At 37.6% G+C, this 24,236-nt stretch overlaps 1 protein-coding gene across 1 annotated transcript in view; it reads right to left on the bottom strand.

Annotated features, from left to right (window-relative positions):
- RERE (arginine-glutamic acid dipeptide (RE) repeats) overlaps positions 1–24,236 on the bottom strand; it is a 461,041-nt gene that overhangs the window by 158,679 nt on the left and 278,126 nt on the right. Inside the window, exons 5-7 of the mRNA XM_012662585.1 lie at positions 15,211–15,316; positions 13,646–13,742; positions 763–867 (exon numbers count right to left, since the gene is read on the bottom strand). Coding sequence (XP_012518039.1) covers positions 763–867; positions 13,646–13,742; positions 15,211–15,316 — 308 coding nt within the window. The remainder of the gene's footprint in view (positions 1–762; positions 868–13,645; positions 13,743–15,210; positions 15,317–24,236) is intronic.

Raw genomic sequence — 24,236 nt, 5'->3', positions numbered from 1 at the left:
AGTTCGAGACCAGCCTGAGCAAGAGTGAGACCCCCGTCTCTACTAAAAAGAGAAAGAAATTAGTTGGACAACTAAAAATATATAGAAAAAAATTAGCCGGGCATGGTGGTGCATGCCTGTAGTCCCAGCTACTCGGGAGGCTGAGGCAGTAGGATTGCTTGAGCCCAGGAGTTTGAGGTTGCTGTGAGCTAGGCTGACGCCACGGCACTCACTCTAGCCAGGGCAACAGAGTGAGACTCTGTCTCAAAAAAAATAAATAAATAATAATAATAATAATAATTCTAACTGTTAAATGGATCTGGATGTATTGAGAACTACTAGTGTCTGACTCACACTAGCAGTCTTATTAAAGATATTTCAGTGAGTGCTCCTGGAGTTTTATTACTAAGAGTGAACAAAATAAATCAGTAACCAAGAAACTTCCCAAAATAACCTAGTCTTTTTCAACACGGTATCATGAAAGGTTTGACAGAATGTGCATCAGGGAAATAATCTATCAATTCTTATTAAGTTCAAAACACACATCAACAAGAATTATATCTTTATTCCACCCTCTCTCAACCCAAATTTTCTCACTTTTCTTTTCCTTAATAAAGTAAAAAGCAAACAACAAGCCACTTTAGATGCCAAAGACATTAATTATAACACCTCCGAAAGAGGTTTACCATAGGATTCTGGAGTCATACTAGTGTACTGTCCAAGCACACACATACACACAAGTGAGAAAAGTTCTCACAGAATGGACACAAGTAACTCACTTACCTTGTTTCAGGGTTGTAGCCTAATATGTAGAAAAATGAATCCACTCGGGCTTTAAACTCTCTAGCAGCAAATATGTCAGAAAAATGGGAGATATTACACTTCCCTCTGGGAAAAAGAAAAAAAAACATGTTAGTAATACCCTTAATTGCTCTGCAAACCAAAATACTATTGGAGGGGTAGAGGTAGAGGAATCATATAACTAAACCCATGGAATATGCAGAATACAGCTCAAATTCCATACTTGATTACCTATTCAGTCTGTTTCATGACTGCTTCAATATACAACTTTGTAACTTAACTCCTTTTATTTCATCATTTTACTTATAAAGAAAAATTAATTAAAATACAAAGATAAACTGGAGGCAGGACTATGATAAAAGAATATTAAACAAATAAGAAATGAAGGGAGAAAAATTAAAACCACAGTGAAAATACTTTACAAAAAAAATCAGTCAAAGTCTTTCTAAATAATCAAAGAAAAATGGGCCTTTTCTTCCTGCAACGTTATGATGGGCAGAAAGTATAACTGTTAAAGCTAAAATGAATAAGATTTGACATTTCTTTGGAATACGGCTTCTAGCCAATAAATATTTTTCTTCTCCTGTAACATGCAAGAAATTATCTTACTTGGAAATTAAAACCTAGGGCAATTTTAACTGTTTTAAAATAAAGATAGACTCCAGTATACAAGGAGTTCCCAAATTTTCAGGTAATGTTAAATGACTATAAGTTAGAAATCACTTTCCCATAGAAATGTTACAACAAAGAGCAGTAAGGTTTCCAGGTTCACCTACCAACAAAAATTAAACCACTTGTAGCTGAAAACTCTATAATGCATACTACAGAACTGTTTAAGCAATGTTTCCATGCACCAAATATCCACTGTAATTGCCAGAAACATTACACCAGGCAGTAGGGCCCAGCTTCCAATATGCACACACATAGGTAAATCCTGGGGTTCCCAAAGAGGCAGGGGAGAGCTGAGAACTGCAACTCTCTCAGGGGTCACAGAAGGTAAATTTTAATGTCAGGTGGAAGCCAAGGGTTGCAATGCGGTTAGATAAAACTGAAAGACCACAATTTCCGATTTCCTACCAACAGCACCTGTGGCATGCTTCCAGGACCTGGCCCCCACTGCTTGAGTAAGCTACCTACTGCACTAAGGACTCCTTGAGTGTGCATGTTAAAAACAGACACATCAGCTAACGGCCACAGCGATAGGGGGAGAAACTGACTCAGGCATCAGCAGGGGTAGTACATTCACTCACTCCCTACCAAGAAATTAAAAAGCAAGGTCCTTTCCCTCAAAGGCTTAATTAAGTAACTATGTGATCAAAGCCTCAGTAATGGAGAGAAGCTAAAATTGGTTCAGATCATCTCCATTTTTGAAAATTAAGTAACAATACTGCTGATTTATTAACATGTCCTTGGGAACTACAGATTAGAAAATAATCCAGAGTTACTGAGCACTTGAAACATGGCTGATACAACTGAGAAAAACTGAATTTTAAATTTTATTTAATCTTAATGAATGTATATTTAAAAAGCAGCATGTGTCTCGTAGCTATCATATTGAATAGCAGAGATTTACACAATATTCCCGTCTTCACAGAAAGTTCTATTAGAAGTGCTATAGAATACCTACTATTTGTAGATAACAAGATCCAATTCAAGGAAAATACACAATAAGCAACAACTTTCCAGGCCCAGAACTACTCCTCTAGTATTTAACTGGAACTAAAATAAGCTTTTGGGAAAGAAAAGACAGATATGATCACTTTTACAGATGAACAATAAACTGACTGTGAAACTACTCATTCATCCAAGGTGATTTCATCCCTGAAACCCAGAAGAAATAGGTAAGTTCCTTTATCAGTAAAATAGGGATAATACTTACTGCACCCATCTCATAAAGATACTAAGACAACCAAAGATGAAGTCAATGAAACTCTTTATACTACTCAATGCTATATAAAATAAGTTGTTATTTCTATTATTGCCCATTACTAAAGGAAATTGATCCTTCTTTTATTATTCTTTGGTATTTCACCCTGAAATTGGAGTAATTAATCTATTAATTAAAGGTATAGAAACCCCAGGAATGCACAATTCTCAACACAGGCACTGGAAATCAGACATGTTCAGGCCAGGGTTTATCAGTCTCAGCCCTACTGACATTTTGGACTGAATAATAATTTATTGTCAGGGGCTGTCCTACGCATTGCAGGATATTTAGCAGCATCCCTGGCCTCTACCAAGTAGTACCCACACACACGTCACAGTGACCATCAAAAATATCTCAAAACATTGCCAATGTCTCCTGGGGAGGGCAAAATTACTGGTCTGGGGAAAGCAAAAAGCAGTAGGAATAGAAGCACATCATCTGATAAATAACTATGTAGTTGTAGTAAATGGATTTTCTCTACCATTATGCCCTCTATCTGCTTACTGTGTATATATATCAAGGGTATTGATTTTAGTATGTTAAACGACTTTTTACTATTTGACATAGTTTTATCATTCATTCTTTGAGGTTTTCCAGGTATGCTACAGTTTGTAAATAGCTAGTTTTATTTCTTTAGCCTTTCTTATGCTTCTAATTTCATTGTACCTCTAGTACAATGTGGAAAGTGGTAGACATAGTGGACATTCTTGCCTAGTTCTTGATCTCAGTGGAAATGTCTCTAAGGTGTTCCTATTAAATGTGACACTAGCTTTAAACATAATCAAATCCAAATCATAGCTTTGGAGATAATCATATAATTTCATTCCTGAGATTAATTTGGTATGTGGTATTTAGAGTCTGTAATACAGAACCAACCTTGCATTCTTGGAATAAATTCCAGCTGGTCATAATGTACTTTTGTAATGAGGTATTAAAATTAAAAACAAACAGGATTTGATTAATTAGAACTAAATTTTCTTCCTTGTTAATTTCTAATTTTATATTTCCTTTTCTGTACATTTTTATCGTTGCTGTTATTAATAACAGCTTTATTCAATAGCCTAGAAACAACCCAAATGTCAACAGGTAAATGAATAAACCAATGAGAAAAACCAGAACAGTGGTTGCTTCTAGATGGGAAGTTTTTTTTGTTTTCTAGCCTTCCTGAATAAAATGGGTGGGAAGTTTTCAGAGGGAAATATCTTGAGGGAACTTTTTGTGATAATAGATATATACCAGGTCATGTTCAAGATCAAACAGATTTATGGAAATATACTAAAATGCATACTTAAAATCTGCATTTTGCTGTATATTAAAAAAATGAAGGACAATAAAACAATGAGAATCATTAGCATATAGCTGTGGCTGTTTAAAAAGCTGGTATTCTCTTTTGGGTCACAGTGGTTCACACCAGTAGTCCCAGCAATTTCAGAAGCAGAGGCCATAGGATTGCTTGAGGCAAGGAGTTTGAGACCAGCCTGGGCAACATAGTGAGGCTCCATCTCTACAAAAAATAGGAAAATTAGCCAGGCGTGATGACACACACGCCTGTAGTTCCAGCTACTTGGGAGGCTGAGGCAGGAGAATCACTTGAGCCAGGTGTTTGAGGTTGCAGTGAGCTATGATGAAGCCATTGCACTCTAGCCCAGGCGACAGAGTGAGACCCTGTCTCAAAAGAAAAAGAAAACAAAAATTAGCCAGGCATACTCCAGAGGCTGAGGTAGGAGGACCACTTGAGCCCAGGCATTTGAGGATGCAGTGAGCTATGATTGTGCCACTGCACTTCAGCCTGGCAACAGAGTGAGAATCCATCTCTAAAAAATATATATATGTATTCTTGGTAGATAACCAGCCCTCGAGCCCTGACTATTGAGCAGAGGTGAAGATAGGTTACCATAAGCAAGTAAGGCCACTAGGATTGTCTCTGATGGGTTGGCATCCATTTGAAGTACTTTTCACTTCACCTCTTACTGAATAGTGCTTACACTGAAAAATGTGTGTATATGAGCCAGGCGTGGTGCTGCACTCCTGTAGTTCCAGCTACTTGGGAGGCTGAGACAAAAGGATCACTTGAGCCCACTGCTACACAGTGTATGGGCAGCATTTTAAGTATTCAATATTGTTTACCAGAGCTCTCTTCTCACCATGCTCTCTCTCAAAAATAGGACATCATTTGATGGTGTTTGTGGAAGAGATGAGAAGAGAAAATCGCCATCATGCACACCTCACTGAACTATATGGTTTCAGGGTGTTCAAAGGTCTTTTATACCCCATTTCTAAAACAATGCTTCACTGTTAACAGAAATATGACTAAAGGCAGGGAAGCCCCATATCTTAGGTCCTTTCATTCATCAGTAAAGAACTTTTGCTGGAAAAGACTCATTTCAGCAATTCTTTGGCATGGGGTCACAGACAGTTGTACACCCTGGACATTGCACCATTTGAAGAGTCCTCTGGCTAATGGGAGGAGACTATTTAAAGAGGATAAAGGATAGAGAAGAGAATCCATCTTATGCATGGAGGCATTCCAAATGGAAATCGTGGCCCAGAAATTCATTCCCTTAAAACTATTGGTAACTGGGGAAGTCGTCTTATATTCAGGCATATGCAAACCCCAGAGAAATTCATGAAGAGGTATACCAGCATGCAAGAAGGTTTGTAGTAGCATGTCTGCTTAAAACTATGATTATTACTCTTACCTGAATATGAAAACAAAAGATTTTGAGAGATTCACTATTGTGTCTATTATTAATATAAGCCATTTGATTAATGACAGGTATAGGATTTTTTAAAAAATCTATTTTCTCTGTTTCTTCTTCTGTTTCTCTTGTCTTCCTGTGGGTTACTTGAACTTTTTCTTTTTAGAATTCCATCTTGACTTGTGTCCAGTACTGTTTCTGAGTATATCACTTTTTACAGTTTTCTTAGTTGTTGCTCTAGGCCTAACAACATACCTATATAACTTAATCACAGTCCATGGATACTGACATTTTACCAGTTCTAGTGAGGTATAGAAGTCTTACTTCCACTTAGGTCTCTTTGCCTTCCCACTTTTTAAATATAATTCTCTTATGTTCCTTTGTATACATTCAGCATAAAATCAGTGTGTTCTTTTGATTCATTTGTTGTTCTTTTAAAATTTATGTTAGGATTCATTTAATTTTTATTGACATATTTAGTGCAACTAATTTTCCTCTGTTCACTACTTTAAATGCATGAAGATTCTGATATATATAGTATTTTAACTATCATTTTTAAAAAAATTCTTTAAAGCTGGGTGTGGTGGCATTCACCTGTCATCCCAGCTACTTGGGAGGCTGATGTGGGAATATTGTTTGAGCCCAGTTGTTTGAAGCTGTAGTGTGTTATAATTGCTCCTGTGAATAGCCACTGCACTCCAGCCTAGGCAACAAAGCCAGACCTTGTCTCTTAAAATATTCTTTAATTTCAGTTTGTATTTCCTTTTATTCCCAAGAGTTGTTTAATAAGAAGTTTTTAATTTCCAGGTGAAAGGGCTTTCAGTTCTTTCTGTTAGTAAGCTATACTTTTATTGCATTATAATCAGGTATTTTCTGTGATATAATACATGATCATTTTTTTTTTTTTTTTTTTTTTGAGACAGAGTCTCACTCTCTTGCCCTGGGTAGAGTGCAGAAACATCATCGTAGCTCACTGCAACCTCAAATTCCTGGACACAAGCAATCCTCCTGCCTCAGCCTCCCAAGTAGCTAGGACTACAGGCACACTTGATGACACCCAGATAATTTTTCTTTTTTTTTTTCTTTCTTTTTTTTGTAGTAGAGAGGGGGTCTTGCTTAGGCGGGTCTTAAACTCCTGAGCTCAAGGGATCCTCCTGCCTTGGCCTCCCAGAGTGGTAGGATTACAGTCATGAGCCACTGCACCTGGCTTCGTGATCAATTTTTGAGAATGTACACCAAGATTAAAAAAGAATGTATGTTCTCTATTATCAGAGGATAGAATTCAGTACGTCTGGAAGATTAAGTGCTTAGGGCAAACAGTACAAAAATGTACAAAATCTATGAGGAAATTTTTTAAACACTTCTGAAAAATACAAAAGTAAATGTGAACAAATGGAAAAACTTCCCCTGTTCTTAGATAGGAAAACTCAACATAGTACTTCTCTACAGGTTAATTAATAAATTCAATAAATCCCAATATAAATACCAACAAGCTATTTTACGAAATGAAACAAGTTAATACTAAGGTTCACATGGAAAAACAAATAACTATAAAAGAGGGGGAACCGACATTAAAACATACTACAAAAGCTCTATAATTAAAAGAGTGTAGCACTGGCACATAAATGGACAAAAGAACAACAAAATAGAAGAGCAAGTCCAGAATACACATGGAAAACAATACATGACAAAGCTGGCAATTCAAACCACTGGGGTCAACACAGACATTTTAATAAGTAGTGCTGGGATACCTGGGTAGAATTTCTCTTTAAATATGATGTAGGAAAAGGCTTTCTACCTATGACTCAAAACCCAGAGGCAATAAAAGACTGACAAATTTGACTAGATAAAAGTAGTTTTGAGGCAGGGCACGGTGGCTCATGCCTGTAATCCTAGCACTCTGGGAGGCCAAGGTAGGAGGATCGCGCGAGCTCAGGAGTTCGAGACCAGCCTGAGCAAAAGCGAGATCCCATCTCTACCAAAATAAGAAAAAAGAAAAAATAATAAGTAAGTTTTGCATGATAAAAACTATAAACAAATTAAAAGAAAACTGACAAAAGAAGAAGAAAATATTTGTAATACAACATACAGCACAGGCATACAAAGAACTTTTTTAAAGTGAAAGACAAAAACCCAAGAGAAAAGACATGAACAGACAATTCACCAAAAAAGAGACAAAAATATCCTTCAAACATGAAAAAATCTTCAAACTTGCTCACTGTTAGCTAAATAAAACGCAGATATCATTTCTCACCTATCATACCGGCAACATTTTTAAAAATATAATGAAACATTCTATTAGGAAAACAGGCAGTCTCATACATTACTGGAAGGAATGCAAATTTGTATGTGTCTTTTAGAGGGAAATTTGGAAATGTCTAACAAACCAGATATATACATAAACCTTAAAACTCAGTAATCCCACTACTATAAATCACCCCGAAATTACACACCCAACAATAAAAAAATATACATATGCACAAGGATATTCACTGCAGCATCATTTATAACTTGTAAAATCCTAGAAACAACCTAAATGCCCATACACAAGAAAGCAGCTGGATGAACTACAGTACATCCAAATAATGCAGTAAAAGAGAACAAGAAACATCTCCAATGAACTGACATGAGCAATTCCCATAACATACTGTCCAGCGAAAAAAGCAAAGCACAAAGGAGTATTTATAGTATCCCCCTCCATATAAGAAAGAAGGGGTTATAAGTAAACAGACACATATTTGCCCATTTGTGAAAAGAAAATGTTGGAAGGACAGACAGTAGAGTAAAACGCTCAGTTACACACAGCGGACAGACAGGAGAGAGGGAAAGAGAAGCACGGGAGCATGGAGGCAGGGCTAACAGTCCTCTTCTTACAGCTCGGACCCTCAGACCCACAGCAGCGATCCACACACCCTCAAACACCAGTAAAATAAACCATCCTAATCAACCAGGAGGAACTAAAACTGGGATGCAAACGTCAACGATGAAAGTAAATGTATTATAAATGAACAAACACACTTAAGGAGCTATGAAAGAATACAACTGACCCAAATAACTTTGGAAAAGAGTCTCTTGCCTGTGTACTATAAGGCAAAAGACAAAAATCGAGTCAATAAATGTGATTCTCACAGGAACATGGATTACAAATTCTGAAACTAAGTTACATGAGAATTAAACAAAAACAATATATTTTGAATAGTAAGAACTGAGTTTCTCGCTGTTGAAGACAGAAGTTACAAGTAAAGGAAAGGGGAAGAATAAAATAAACCTTGTAGTGTTGGACTGGAATCCAAATTATCAGTACAACCTCATGGTTTTGGGGGGGTGGGGAGGAGCATACACGTGAGTTAGGACACATGCAAACAAACCCCAGCTCTGTCTGCTGAGAGCGCCTGGAAGCAATGGCTCCCAGAAGTAATAAGCAGGCCTAATACCCACGTTGTAGTTTCTAAACACGCTTCTCCACTCTTCTCCTGGCCCTGCAGAGTGCTTAATTCTAGCACTAGAATTGAGAAAATATAAAATGAGTCTGAGAACATCTTGTGGAGTCAGAAAATAATAAATTGCTCGAAAAAAAGATGGAAGTTTGCTAAAAGAAAACACGGGGGCCAACCTGAAGTAGCTCTCAATGGCCAAAGCCGGAATAATTTAAGCAATAAAACCACTAAAGACAATATTAAACTATAACCAACAAGATAGATATCCTTAAGTTCATGCTGCTATAAATATTTGATTAAATAAATTAATGTGGAAGAAGGGAGAGTTCTTTCCTACAGTAGAATTCCAATCAATAAACATAGAAGGAAAGAGGAAAAATAGAAAACCACCAGCAGCCAGCATGATAGCAATAACTGTGGCAGATGAAATCCACTGGCAGATGCTAAAATCACTGGGTAAAAGTTTAAGAAGGGAAATGATTTGCATAGTCTCAAAGTATCTCCCCCCAACTTAATTAACTACAGGGGAAAAGCTGCTTTACAGTTAAGAAACTTGGCAGAAACCACATTAATCAAGTGGTCAAGGTCAACATCACCAGTAATTAGCTATATCAACCTCATGAAGCCCATGATAAGATATACTGAGACACACACAATTTCTGCAGCATTCTTGCCAAAAACGTGTAACTTCAGCAAAACCAAAGTGAGGGACATTTGATAAAATAATTAATCAATACTCTTTAAAAGTAACAAGGTCATAATAGGCAAGAAAAAACTGGGGAACCATTACAAATGCAGGAGACTAAGGAGAACTAACTAAATGCAATGTGGGATCCCAAATAGGATCCTAAAACAACAAAACCAACAAAGTACATTGTTAGGCCAGGCCCGGTGGCTCACGCCTGTAATCCTAGCACTCTGGGAGGCGGAAACGGGAGGATCCCTTGAGCTCAGGAGTTTCAGACCAGCCTGAGCAAGAGCAAGACCCCTCTCTACTAAAAATAGAAAAATTAGCCGGTTATCATCTCACGTGCCTGTAGTACCAGCTACTCGGGAGGCTGAGGCAGGAGGATCACTTGGGCCCAGGGGTTTGAGCTTGCAGTGAGCTATGATGATGCCACTGCACTCTACCTGGGGCAACAGAGCAAGACTCTGTCTCAAAAAAAAAAAAAAAGTACACTGCTGAAATTCAAACAGAATCTTTAGATCAATAGTATTGTACCAATGTTAATTTCCTGGTTCTGACGATTGCACTATAGTTATGGAAGATGTTCACATTGTAAGAGGCTGGGGGAGGAATATATGGAAACTCAGTATTTATCACTTTTCTGTGTCTAAAAATAGCGCCAAATAAAAAAACAAAATTTAGGCTGGGCAGTGACTCACACCTGTAATCCAAGCACTTTGGGAGGCTGAGGCATAAGGATCACTTGAGCCCAGGAGTTCAAGATCAGCCTGGGTAATATGGTACGACCCCATTTCTACAAAAAATTAAAAAATTAGTGGGGCATGGTGATGCACCCCTACAGCCCTAGCTACTTCAGAGGCTGAGGCAGGAGGATCCCTTGAGCCCAAGTGTTTAAGGCTGCAATGAGCTATGATCGTGCTACTGTACTTCAGCCTGGGTGACAGAGTATCTTATTAGGTGTTCCCACCACAATACAGAGCCCTTCATCTATTAATACTAGTAGGTCAATAAGGCATTAAATGATGAATGAATAAACAAAGGAATTTGTAGGTTATGGTGCCTAATTAAGTACTAAGCATATATAGACCAAACGATAAAATGCTGTAGGTCAAAATTATTTCACATATAAAAACAATCATGGATTAAAACCAGGAAATGAATCTTAAACTACAAAACTAAGAGCTCTGAGACAACATGAAACTCCTTAGGGAACTTGCAGAAGCTAAAGGATTTTTTAAATGCTAAGAAATGGTTGTGAAATTGTCCACACATATAATTGATCTATCTCAATCCTTAAACATATGTATGATTCTAGCTGCCCATAATAAAGTAAGGAGATAAATTAATTCAGGATGAAAAAGAGGAGATTAGAAGCCCAAAACAGCTAGTTTATGGTCTCTTGGCTCTGGTCTTCCAGAAAATCCATCTTAAAACATCGTCCTATAATATGAATCCCTAGGTAAGATGATAGCTTACAACCTGACCTACCTTAGGATGTTTTTTTCCCCAAGTGACTGCTTAACATAGGAAGTAGAAAATCAGAAAGTTGGAAAACAACCCTAAGCCAACAAGACATTTATGATCTCCTGTGCCGCCCTCCACAATCAATACTGGAGAATGCATTGATACAAGTGCACAGGTAACCTGAGAATATTCCCCAGGTCACATGTTCTCAGTTCAATCTCAGATCAACCACTTCACATCCTTGGACCATCAATAAAACATTAGCCTCAGAGGGTAAAAAGTAACATAGCAAACAAACTGCAAGCTACAGATTATGTGCTCATTCTTGGAACATCCCCAGATGGCTCCCTGAGCTAAATTTTTCTCCTTATACCTGAAGTATCTGAATAGCTAATCAATCCATCCAACAGGCCACAGAGAAATAAAATAAGTGGGTGTTGAGTAACTGGACCATCAATAACTCAGTACAAAATTACATTTAATTTCATTTTTTCTTTTCTTTCTTTTATACTTCTAAGAACCCAGTTGAGATTCAATGAGCAAAGTACTATGCATGGTACATAGCATAGTACTATGCAAAGTATTATGATACGAGTCTGAGTGTTAGAAGCTCTGTGAGGGGCTTTCACACACTTTATCCTACTGGATGTTGAAACCAGAATGTGTGAGATGTTCAGGATTCTGTCACTTAGCCATGTGACCTTGAATACATTTGTCAAAGGAGAACTCAAAGGTTAATAAACTTAACACTGGTCACAAAGCTATGTGGCAGAGCCAGGATTCAAACTGAAGTCTTCTAATTTCACAAGCCAGCTAAAAATGCTTATCTGGTAATAAGGAGAATTCAAAAAATACTTTGCTCAAGATGCTAACTGTAATATGGCATTTATTGATGAGTGTAATAAAATAAAATAAAACTTAGCTTGAAAGGTAGGGATGAGTGACAGCCAAGGTCAAGCATTGAAAAATGGCAGTAATGCTGGACCTCAGCACATATTTCTACAACTGTGAAGGCATCACAGTCTGTCTATTCTGGGTAAAGTCCCTTACTTTAGGTAGGGAAAAGCTATGATCTCACAATTTACAGAGAAGAGGCTACAGAGGAATTTTGTTTTCCTTTTGATGCATGATGGCTAAAGGACAAAGCTCTCTCTCCTCTTTTATAACCCAACTCTAACATCGGCTTGAAAGAGAAACTTGTACATCAGTTTCCTCCTGAGTGAATGGAATGACAAGAGCCCCCTCAGAGTTACTGTGAGCTGGATGAATCCATATAACTGAGCTCTTTGATCTTTGAGAAGAATGGTGCTAAGCACTAACATTATCAGTCTTTTTCTTTTTTCTTTTTTGTTCGCCTTGTTTTTTTCCCCCCATTACATTCATTTGATCCCCTTTCATGTGCCTATAGACTGTTTTATTTGTGTTTCTCTCAAAATTGAATTTATTTTTGGTAGTACTGGTTTATACCTATGGAGAAAGAAAAAAATGTTTCTGTGGATAAACTGTGAAAAGAAAAATTGGAAGAAAAAGTTAAAGCTTAATCCTCTCCCCTCGCCCCCATCAAGCAGACATCAAATATTTTTAAGTTAAAGTAATCTAGCCCTGGTGAAGAGAAAAGAAAGAAACAGATCCCGGGGACACTGCCGCTCCGTTCTGTTTCATCAGAGGGGATCGGGCAGGCAACCCAAAGCTGCTTTCACAGTGAGAACAGCGCTGCTGAGAACGAGGTGGGATCACTGAGCAACCATAGGAAGGAGAGAGATGAGCACCAGCAGCTGGCAATGTCAGCAAGTATTTAACGAACACCTACAAGGCCAAATCATTCAGTAAGAAAGTGAGCACTTATCAGCTGATGTCTCTGAAAAGATCCAATTGTCAAGTTACAAAAAGGATGCTGTATTTGAAACCAACAAAATCAAATTTAAGATAAAAGTTTTATAAAACACCTACCACTTGTTATGACCACTTTAAAGAAAATACCACAGGAGAAAAAGTTCTAATTAATAAAAGTTCTCGTCACATACCCAGTGAAAAGAAGATCAAGTAGTACCACTTTAGTACTCCAGCTGCAGTGGCCAGTGAAAGGTCAGGGACTTACACAACAACTTATCTCCAGAAAACATCTGTAAACCTAGCTAGAGTAAATTCATCTGGGTCCAGCCAGAATTATCTAGAATAACTTATTCTTCTAAAAATGCTAAAATGAGATAAAAATGACTCTACAAATCTGACTGGCATTGATAAATACTCAAATATATTCATCTTAAGCAATTATGTCAAAATATGTTGAATAACCATGAATAACATATCTCACATATTTATTTAACTGAAACTCTACATCACAAACAACAGTAAATAATACTAGGATGATAAACTTTCAAGGAAATAAAGATATGATAATATAGAGAGGGTATAAAAAACTAAATTACACACACACAAAAAAAATAGAGAAAGGTAAAGCCAGATTAGTGAAGATACAGGTAACCTCTAAAACTTTAATAATCGAGAACTGACACTGGAATGCAAGCTCACTGAGACCATGACAGTAGTCTGATTAATATAATGATTACCAAAACAGATCAGGCTAGATTAGCCTTTTTACCCCCATATTCAATGATTTCAGATGAAAGACCACATCTCTGGTACTCACCTAAGGGCAGCAGCATGGTAAGTGTCAACGTAATCAGAAATGAAGAGCTCTCGATTCTTGATAACCGGGTCTGTAATGACAAGTTCTCTCCCAGAGTCTGTGAAAAAAAATTCATTAATTAAGAGGACATTAAAATTCAGTTTCCCAAAACAAGTAGGAAATTGTTGCAAAACTTTTCTTTCACGTGTACCTCGTTCTAGAGAAAGGACAATAAATAACTAGGCCTGGTTAGCATCAAGGTACACAAAATAGAAAACAGTAATAATAGATATATATAACAGAATAACAAGAACAGTATATATAGGTTTTGTGAATTAATGAAGTATCTTGTTGGCTATGTTTTATACCCTTTATTAAGTTCCTACAGTTTGTTAGACTGCATTAAGCACAAAATGGAAAAAGAGTAGAAATAACTATCATATCCTAACAGTTCGTCAACTACAAAAATATTAGGTGATCCTATCCATTCTTATTTTTTATTGCTAAATATTCCAAAATAGAGTGAAATCACACACTGTTTCAGTTGAAAAGAATAGCCAAGTTACTACTTTTAACAAGGAACCATAATTTAACTGCCTTAACAGAAGTTTTTATAGGTCCAAGGAAGAAAAAAACCCAGTAAAATAAAATAAAAAAAAATCGTCCTTCAAAATTATTTTTGACTACTGATTTGTTGACTCAAAATCTACGAGCAAAAGCAGTTGGAAGAGTGAGAAGAGCACAGGCATCAGGGCCGGATGGAGTTTGATCCCAGCCCCAGCACCACCACTTAGTAGACACACAGCCTCTGCAACTCCCTTAGCATCTCTCAACCTCTATTTCCTTATCTAGAACTAGGGAGTAACAAAACCTATATCGTACGATTAACGGGTGACAAAATCGCCTAGCATGAGGCCTACCACCTATCAAGAATCAATTTTTTTAAAGCTATTATACATCTGTACAAACATAATTATACAAATTACGTACATATCTCATGTGTCAATAAAGTTATTGAGCAGAAACTACAATGCCAGAAGGAGAAAAAAATAAGTTGCCTGGAAATATCTCCCTATTGTTCTGAAAGTCAGGAATCAAGCTGAATTCTGAAACATAATTCAGAAAGCTTTGTTTTGAAAACTGAAGTTCACAATCCTGAATATGGAGAAGTTCAATAATACAGACTGAAAAGCAAAATATACACACACACACACACACACACACACACACACACACACACACACATATATAATTCTATGGGGGGTTAAATATTATTTGTTCATCACTAGATGAGAAAAAGGAATTAAAAAAATGAAAATTACTGTTATTTCCAAAAAAGACTTATCTCTATCCCAAGTTTAAAGGGAAGATACCATCAGCCATGTTCAGAGGTTTAAAATAAAACAGCAAAAGTAATGAAAGAACTGGGGGTGGAGGTGGGGGCAATTCCAATAATGTTCTTATTTATAAAAAGCTTTTTCAGAGAAAATTTACCATAGTGGTTATATCCATTTAATGAATGCTTTTCAAAAGAACTTTGGCCAAAGCTAAGAAATATAAGAATCAAACCAGAAGGACATATTTACCATTTTCATTATGTCGATCCTGAACCAAATGCTGATACACAGAATCTGGGACTTCAGACTGACGGTAGTACCATTTGACGTTCATGAGTAGATGGTCCCTCTTACTCTGAAAAGGAAAATCTAACAGCATTAGGAACAGGATTTCAGGTGTCCACAAGTGTCTATCATACCCATGACCAAAAAGCCCCTGTAAACAGGTGGGCAGGTAGTTAGGGAGACACACAATTACCACCAGGACCACAACAACACATAAGTCAGTTACAAGATCAAATTTTATATTTTCTAGAAAGTCCCAGCCACAGTAGCCCTTTCACCTTACCCCTCAGAGTGGCTTATTTCAGGAAACAAAGGAGACCAATCTTGACTCTGTATATTTCCCCAGTTTGATTAACTAATTCATTCAATATTACACTTTAACATTAACTATACAATACTACATGAATATGTCCTTCTATCTTAATCTGTAATCACTTTGGTAAATATTTATAATCAGTGTCAGCAGACCATCAAGACTCATTAAGGGCAATAAGCTAGAAAGAACTTATCCAGCAAGGCCTGGCACAAAATCTTCTCCTCTCCAAGGTTTGCCTATCACTCAGACTGAATTAAAGGCTCCCTCCACTTTTTTGCCAGTTATTGCTATATGCCAGACCAATATAGCAAAGTATGGGTGGTGATGAAGGTACTACTGAGTCCAAAGAACCGGGATCCCATCTTATTTATTTTCAAATCTCCTGACAATAGAACAGCTTATACTTAATTGTTCATGAATAATGAAAGGTTCTATGATGATTGTGGTCCTGTAAATGTTTGTAGGACACTTAACCATGTTATCCCTGAAAGTTAACTTTGTTCCCAGTTTGTTCGAAGAAAAAGAGATGAAATATTGCCCTTTCATTCGAAAGTTATAGGCCAGGCGCAGTGGCTCACGCCTATAATCCTAGCACTCTGGGAGGCCGAGGTGGGCGGATCGTTTGAGCTCAGGAGTTCGAGACCAACCTGAGCAAGAGTGAGACCCCGTCTATACTAAAAATGGAAAGAAATTAATTGGACAACTAAAAATATATAGGAAAAATCAGCCGGACATGGTGGCGCATGCCTGTAGTCCCAGCTACTCAGGAGGCTGAGGCAGGAGGATCGCTTGAGCCCAGGAGTCTGAGGTTGCTGTGAGCTAGGCTGACACCACGGCACTCTAGCCAGGGCAAAAGAGTGAGACTCTATCTCAAAAAAAAAAAAAAAAAGTTATAGGGCTACAGCTTGAGATAGATCGTCTCTGTGTGCCTGGTCGTGAAAGATCTTGACAGGGAGTGCACTCAGGGTTCTCATGTCTCATAAGATACTTTCCCAACACAAGTGGGGCCATAACAGACTACCCTAAGATGAATGCTGTATCACTCCTTTTAGCAGCCTCTGCCTTCTCAGCACATGCCCACTGCTCAGAAATGAATGAGAGCTAAAATTCAAGAAATGCCTCATATTTATAAAGCAGATGGTTAAATTCTAAAATATGTCAAAAGAGCTCTGATTAATGAAGGAACATGCTTCCTGCTTTAATGAGTGTTCATAAATACAGCCTGCACTAAAAGATCAGAAAGGTTCCAAAAAACATTTGCTAAAACACCTAAGCCATTTATACAATCAGAAAAAAAACAAAAACAAAAACAAAAAAACTGCCACAAGTCTCAACAGAACTCAAATGTGAATAAGTGCTGTTACAAAGTAAATATCATCAACACCAAGATTCTTATTTTGCAATTAATTGTGTCAAACAGACAGGCCTACAAAAACAGGGCATCATCACTGTTCTGAATAAAACAGACTGTATACAGAAATAATCCTACATGATGGGTACTCTTTAGTTTTTATTCATTCTGCACTTTTATATAAAAAACTCTAATGACAAAAAATCATTCCACACTCCTTATATCACAGATTGGAAAAAGAGTTCAAACAAATATGCTAAATAAATAGAATGTTTTATGCAGGAGCTTAGAGAAGGGAGCGATTACTTTCAGCAGGGGATTAGAGAGGAGGTAACATCTGACCTAGGGGGGGAAAATGGCAGAAATTTCAATGGATTCCTTCTAGGCAAAGGAGGAGACCCAAGAAGGACATAAAGACAGGCCAAGTATAAAACACATCAGACTCACATGGTCCATCTGCATGCAAGGCAGGAAGACAGTCTGGGTCAATATTGAGAAGATTCTGAATCCTGAATTTCTGACCTTTAGAGAGCTTACAGGACAACTGAGGTCTTCTAACTCTTACGCTGACCAGACGCACAGGCAGTAACGTACAAAACACCAGGTCATGAGAGAGCAGCTAGAAGGTGTAGGAGACCAGAATATGTCACCCCAAAATATGCCTTTGGCACAGGATTATTTTGCCAAGAACTTAGAAAGGTAGAGGGAAAATTATTTTTCCTTCCGTAGAAAACCTACAGTTTCTTCCCTGGGAAGGATGATAAAAAAGCAGGACCAGGATGAGACTGCTCATCACAGAAAGAAAAATACACGCCAGGGGAAGGGGCAGAGCCTGTCTGGCAGAGCTCAAGGATAAATCCATTTAAATAAATTATACTGTCTAATATAGACTTTCTCAATCCCAGCACTATTGACAATTGGGCCAGATAGTTCTTTGTCGGGGGGGGGGAGGGGGGGTCCTGCCCTGTACACTGTTAGACATTTAACAACATCCCCGACTTCCAACCACTAAAAGTCATCCTCCAGTTCTAACAACCAAAAATGTCTCTAAACATTGCTAAATGTCCTCTGTATGGGAACAAAATTATCCCCAGTTGAAAACCACTGGCCTTTTTCGTTTTGTTTTGTTTTTTAAGGAAAGCAAAGGCAGAACGGTAAGACTAAAACCTGGCCCAAGCACTACAGGGCAGGGAACATGGACTACTGGAAAGAAAACAGGAAAGCCTGTCGCCATTCAAATCCCAACTCCACTGCCGCCCAGGTACGTGACTCTGGGCATGATACCAAGATTCTCCACATCTCTTCTTTTCTGTAAAATGTAAATATTGAAACCTACCTAAAAGAACTATTCACAGAATTAAAAAAAGAAAGCATCTGGAACCCAGTAGGTACTCAAAGAAATGTTACTTCCTCTGTTAGTAGGGGATTATAACCGATAGTTCACAGAAAACTTTTAAGAACTTTGCTGAGAATCGTAGGAGTTATTTCCTCACCAGAACGTGGTTGCTTGCAAGGGATGACAGTGGTTTCTCGTCACTGGACTACCAATACATGCTTCAAGGCTTACAGTAATGAATTACTCATTAGAGCACATAGGAATCTGGATCTACTAGTACTCACAACAACATTTTAAAATCTACACCTCTATGTATTTCTGCAACACATTTAAGATATCTGAAAACCTAAAGGGCAACAGAAATACCTTTTAGGTACAGTAACTTACAATTATACTATATCCATTTTTCAGAACCAAGCCAGCAATTCTGGTAACCCTCTGAGGTATAATATCTACGTTATCTTCTGACCTGCGCACACTTATTGATTACACAGAAATAAACTGCTGCTCGTTTATTTGCACCTAGATTTATGACTCCTAATATTAGACTTCACAAATGCAGTCGAAGGATATTGGATTTCCTAATGCAGTACTACCCAATAACCAGAGAGTGGCAGCATTGCATTAAAAAAGACTCCAGAATCTTATAATAATTCCACAGATAAAACACAACAAAGGAAGACTCAAAGTAAACAAAAGTTTTAAACAAATTTAAGTAGCTGCAATAGGCACAATCTTCCTAAATAGGCCAGTAATTAATTAAATATTAAAAGTCTACTAAGGATGGTGGTGTATCATTTCAGAGGGTACTAGACTAAAATTAGGAAATCTAGGATTGTAGTTCTGTCTGCAACCACTAGTTACCTTAGTGGAGTCATCTAGCCCCCTGAAAAGTGAAGAAGGGATAGAAACAAGATGATTTCTATGGTCTCTTTCCATTTTTACTTGCTTATGTCTAGATTTCTTCCCCAAACAAAGCCAAGTAGATAAAATGATGTTGCGGGAGAATCCTTAATGTTTTCTCCATATCTACACAATGGCATTGGCTAACATTACCATCCTAAAAAAGGTTTACAAATTAAAATGTCATCCATCTTCAGTGGAAGCTGACTACTGCTGCATTGAGCAAGAGCAAAAGGGAGCAGAGCGGCATCCTCTCTCCCAGTAAACACTCCCAAAGCTACCTCAGGCACAAGAATGTTGCTCGAAAGTTAACCACAGGTGATCTTCATCTAATTCCACTACTCGCTAGTCAAAGACTTTTGCTCAAAAGCATAAATGAAGCCAGAAATGAACTCAGAGATCATTTGATTCACCCCAACTGCCTGGTTTTGAATCCTGGCTCTGCAATTTACTAAGCTGTGTGACTCTGGGCAAGTACCTGCTCCAAGCCTCAATTCTCTTAAATATAAAATGGGGGAAAATAATAATCTCTACCTCATTAGGTTGTGAGGATCAAATAAATTAATATAAATTGAGTAGATTACCTCTCAATAAATGGTAGATATTACTATCATTGTTTTACAGAAAAAGAGAGTAGTCAGGATACAGTAAGTTGCTGCATACAGATTTTGCTTTCCTAAGAGTCAAAATTATGTTAGTAACAGTAATACAAAAACAAGTCATAGAGCAAATCAAGAGGGAAGTATCTTCACTCTTGCAACAATTTTAGAAGCTTATCAAGTATTTCTAACAAATATGCCCCATTATTTACTAGTGATATAACTGAACAATGGCTTAAAGGTCAAAGTGTTTTTAAAACGACATATTTTAAACAGAATGCAGGATGAAGAGGCAAGTGATGAGAAGCTTCCAACGTGGAGGCACTGTGAGATGAATTTCTGAATACAGAATAGCCCCCTGGGAAGTAAGTATTCACCATTTTATCTTTTAAAAAAAAAAAAAAAGTTACAAGTGCTGGGACACACCAGAGCTAGAGAAACCCATAAACCAGGAGCACATCCAGTTAGCTAACGGTAAGGTTCCATGAGAGTGACTCTGTGCAAAAAAGAGAAGGAACTGTTTCTGGATTAAATTACGTATTCTTCATGGCCTGGATTTCTTTTAAGGAAATAAATACAGGACAAAACCCAACCCCTCTACCTGGGCTTAGAAAAAAGACAAACTCCTAATGGATGGGTATTTGGGAGCAGAATAAGGAAGATTTCTATATAGCTTTGAATGTCAGATAATACTGTTGAGAATTAACAAATGTAAAAGTTAGAACTGAAATTAAACATTCAGAATAGATAACTGACAAAGGCAGACTAGGGAAAAAGGAAAACAATAGAGAAAGGCAGGCCAACAGGAGGCTGCTGTTGAAAGGCAACTGTGTTCCTCTATCAGCGCCACACAGCTCAGCCCACCAAACATAGACGTGGGGTCTGAGGCCAAGAAGCAAACATCCTTTCCCAGAGATCTTTTATGGTTATTAATATAGTATTTTATGTATTTAAATAGGCAATCTGAGTCCTTCCCAGAACTAGTATTAATATCATCCTCAAGAAGATGTTTTACCACAACATAAAAAATAATAATAATCAAAAAAGAAAGGGTGGGGGGAGGGAGTTAGTAAGTGACCAACAGGACAAATGCAGAGATCCCTTTATACAACAAGGAGGTGGCCTGCAAGCCGGAATGTAATAACAACTTTAAATTCACCCACGTTACAGAGAAAAGAGCGTCTTTGTCCCATCAACCACATTCTAGTTCTTGGTTCAGGGCTAGGTGAAAGCAGATCAAAATTCTTACTTTATAAGCCAATATAGCCAAACAAGTTTTCCCAGAAATTAGGGAAATTTGGTAAGTAGAAGTGGCTAACATTTGTATACTGTATGGCTTAAGAAAATACCTTCTGAAGAAACTTATCATGAATTTCCACAATACGGCAATAGTAAGGTTAAGAGTCACATGAGTATTAGAGGCTTACTGTATAATTCAGAAATGTATATATAAAACTTTAAACTGGTAGTCAGGTCACTAACTAAACATGTAGTGGGTGGGGGAAACTGCCAGAGACATCATGGTCTCGCTGCAAGTCTGTTCTGCCAAGCGGTTTAAAGTGGCATTTCAACCCTGCTGAGTCCATCTCCACCTACAGGGCAGTAACTGTTAGGTATGTATCACCCTCCCTAAGACCTTGGGGACACAGTCATAGTGGCTTCAGTCATTCCTGACTTCCAGGGAGAAGAACAGGAATAGACAATGGGGTCCAAAGATCAATCTTCTTCAAAGGTCAAAGTCCAGGCACAGCACTACGGCCTGAGTATCCCTTATCCGAAATGCCTTGGACCAGAAATGTTTCACACTTTAGAATTTTTAGATTTTGGAATATCCACATTTACATAATGAGGGACCCAAGTCTAAGCATGAAATTAATTTATGTTTCATATGTACCTCATATACATAGCCTGAAGGTAATTTTATACAGTATTTTTAATAACATGTGCAATCTGTCACATGAGGTCAGGTGCGGAATTTTTCACTTATAAGTGTCATGTCAGTGCTCAGAAAACTTCAAATTTTCAGAGTGAGTGAGTTAAAAAAAAAAAATTCAAATTTTCAGATTAGGGATGCTGGACCTGTATTTACACAGGCAAATCAAATCTAAAGATAAGCTTTCCATACCAGTCAGAGGATCTTACTTACCAAACTTTGTGCATAAAATACCAGGGATAACTGGTACCATTCAAAATGAAATCAGAACCAGGAATCCTACCTTCTAGGTATTTACACAAAAGATTTAAAATCAGTATGTTAAAGAGCTATCTGCACTCCTGTGTTTACTGCAGCACTATTCACAATAGCCAAGTTATGGAATCAACCTAAATGTCTATCAACAGATGAATGGATAAAGAAAATGTGTTATACATACACAATGGAATACTATTCGGCCTTTAAAAAAAATTCTCTCATTTGCAACAACCTGGATGGAACTGAAGAATGTGATGCTAAGTGGCATAGGCCAGGAACTGAATGACAAATACCACATACTTTCACTTATACATGAATCTAAAACAATCGAACACATAGAAGCAAAGAGTAGAATGTTGGCTACAGAGGATGGGGGCTGGGGAATGGGGAGATGATGGTCAAAGGGTACATCAAAGGAAGAATAAGGAGTGTTTTCTTTTTTGAGATCAACTCGCAGCATGGTGAATATAGTTAATAATAGTATATTGTACATTACAAAATTGCTAATAAATTTCAAGTGTTCTCACCATAAATAAAAATCATAAGTCATATCACTTTGTAACCCATAAATGTGTACAATTATAAATTTACGATAAAATAAAATTTTAAAAATGAAATCAGGTAGGACGTATCATCTTGTAATATTTCAAGCCGCTACTCTACTAGTAATATAGGACACTAAGAATGTACTATTTTATATATCTATATACTATTTATACAGCTTTATAGTGATTATAGCTCAAAATGCCAAGAAAGAGAAACAGAAAAACCTAAGTGCCACCAGGGCTCAGGCCATCAAGGTCCATGTATCCCAGAGTTCTGCTCTGACATGAGAACCAGGAGGTCAGGGAGAAAGCTGAAATACTGACTCCATGGATGCTTCTCAGAGGAAAAGGCTTTGAATATACTCTACAAATAATCGAACTATCATGTACATATCTCCCAAATGTACTGAGTCATTAACTAAACATTTCCTTTTGTCTGAGAGGGTAGAGTGAGAGCAAGTACATTTTTTATTGCCATTGCATAAACAAAGCATTCACTCTTGTTTAATACTGGAACACCCTTCTTCCAACTTTCTCAGATATTTCAGTGTGCAAGGGGGCCTGAAAGGATCTAAAACCTGCAGGAATCATCCTCTGTGTCCACTGCCAGTGGTACCTGAACTGACCTGTAGAAGAACCACGACTGCGGCACATCTTCCTTCTGGTGGCCATGCCACTCCAGTTGCTAACATACCTAAAAGCACAATCAAATGGGACGCAAAATACTGCGTAATGATAACTTAACATTTATTGGCATTTTCTTTTTCTTATCTTTTTTTTTTTTTTTTGAGATAGAGTCTCACTCTGTCGCCCTGGGTAGAGTGCAGTGGCATCATCATAGCTCACTACAACCTCAAACTCCTGGGCTCAAGCAATCCTCTTGCCTCAGCCTTCTGAGTAACTGGGACTACAGGTGTGCACCACAACGCCTGGCTAATTTTTCAATTTGTAGTAGAGGCAGGGTCTCCCTCTTGCTCAGTCTGGTCTCGAACTCCTGAGCTCAAGCAATCCTCCTGCCTTGGCCTCCCAGAGTGCTAGGATTATAGGTGTGAGCCACTGCGCTCAGCCCTTATTGGCATTTTCAAATGGACATAACCTGGAACTACAGAGGGGCCTGCTCAGAACTGGCACAATGAATTCTTACTTGCAGAAAAGTAAGCAGATGAAAGAAACACAGAGACAGACCATGTCCATTTGACTAAGCTGCTTACTGTCTTTAGGCACTGACTGGAATCAAGGTTACAGGCTCATTTTCAAAACCTATGAGTGACACTCAATCCAAAAGAATGTTTCCAAGAGATTGCATCAGCATGTGGGTCTGTGTAAGAGGATTTAAATCACCTTGTATCAAATGGTAAAGCATGCAGGTGGAACTCCAGGAGAGCAGGTGACTTTTTACAGTGTTTACAATCCAGATGTACAAATAACTGGTTACACACAAATCACAAGATGATGCAACTATTAATAAAAATATACTGAAACAGGCTTGGATGATGAGAAATAATTTTAAAACCACTCTTTCTTGATGATGTCTTACTCATTAAAGAAGATTCTGCCTTTTAATTATTTTTATAGCTTAAGCTGAATAAAAATCAAACAGTATTTTGGCAAGACCAAAAGGTGGATGAAAATGAAACAATCTCTCAATTACTAATTAAGGAGTCAAACTCATCAAGGCATTTCTATCTAGAATTGCATTGTGTATGAAGACTGAAATTTTCAGACAATTCATTCTTGTATTTGTTTGCT

This window comes from Propithecus coquereli, unplaced genomic scaffold, assembly GCF_000956105.1.
Source record: "Propithecus coquereli isolate 6110/MARCELLA unplaced genomic scaffold, Pcoq_1.0 Scaffold77, whole genome shotgun sequence".
In the NCBI taxonomy this organism is placed as follows: Eukaryota; Metazoa; Chordata; class Mammalia; order Primates; family Indriidae; genus Propithecus; species Propithecus coquereli.
The sequence above is the reverse complement of the archived record's forward strand: the minus strand, read 5'-3'. Positions and strand labels throughout refer to the sequence as shown.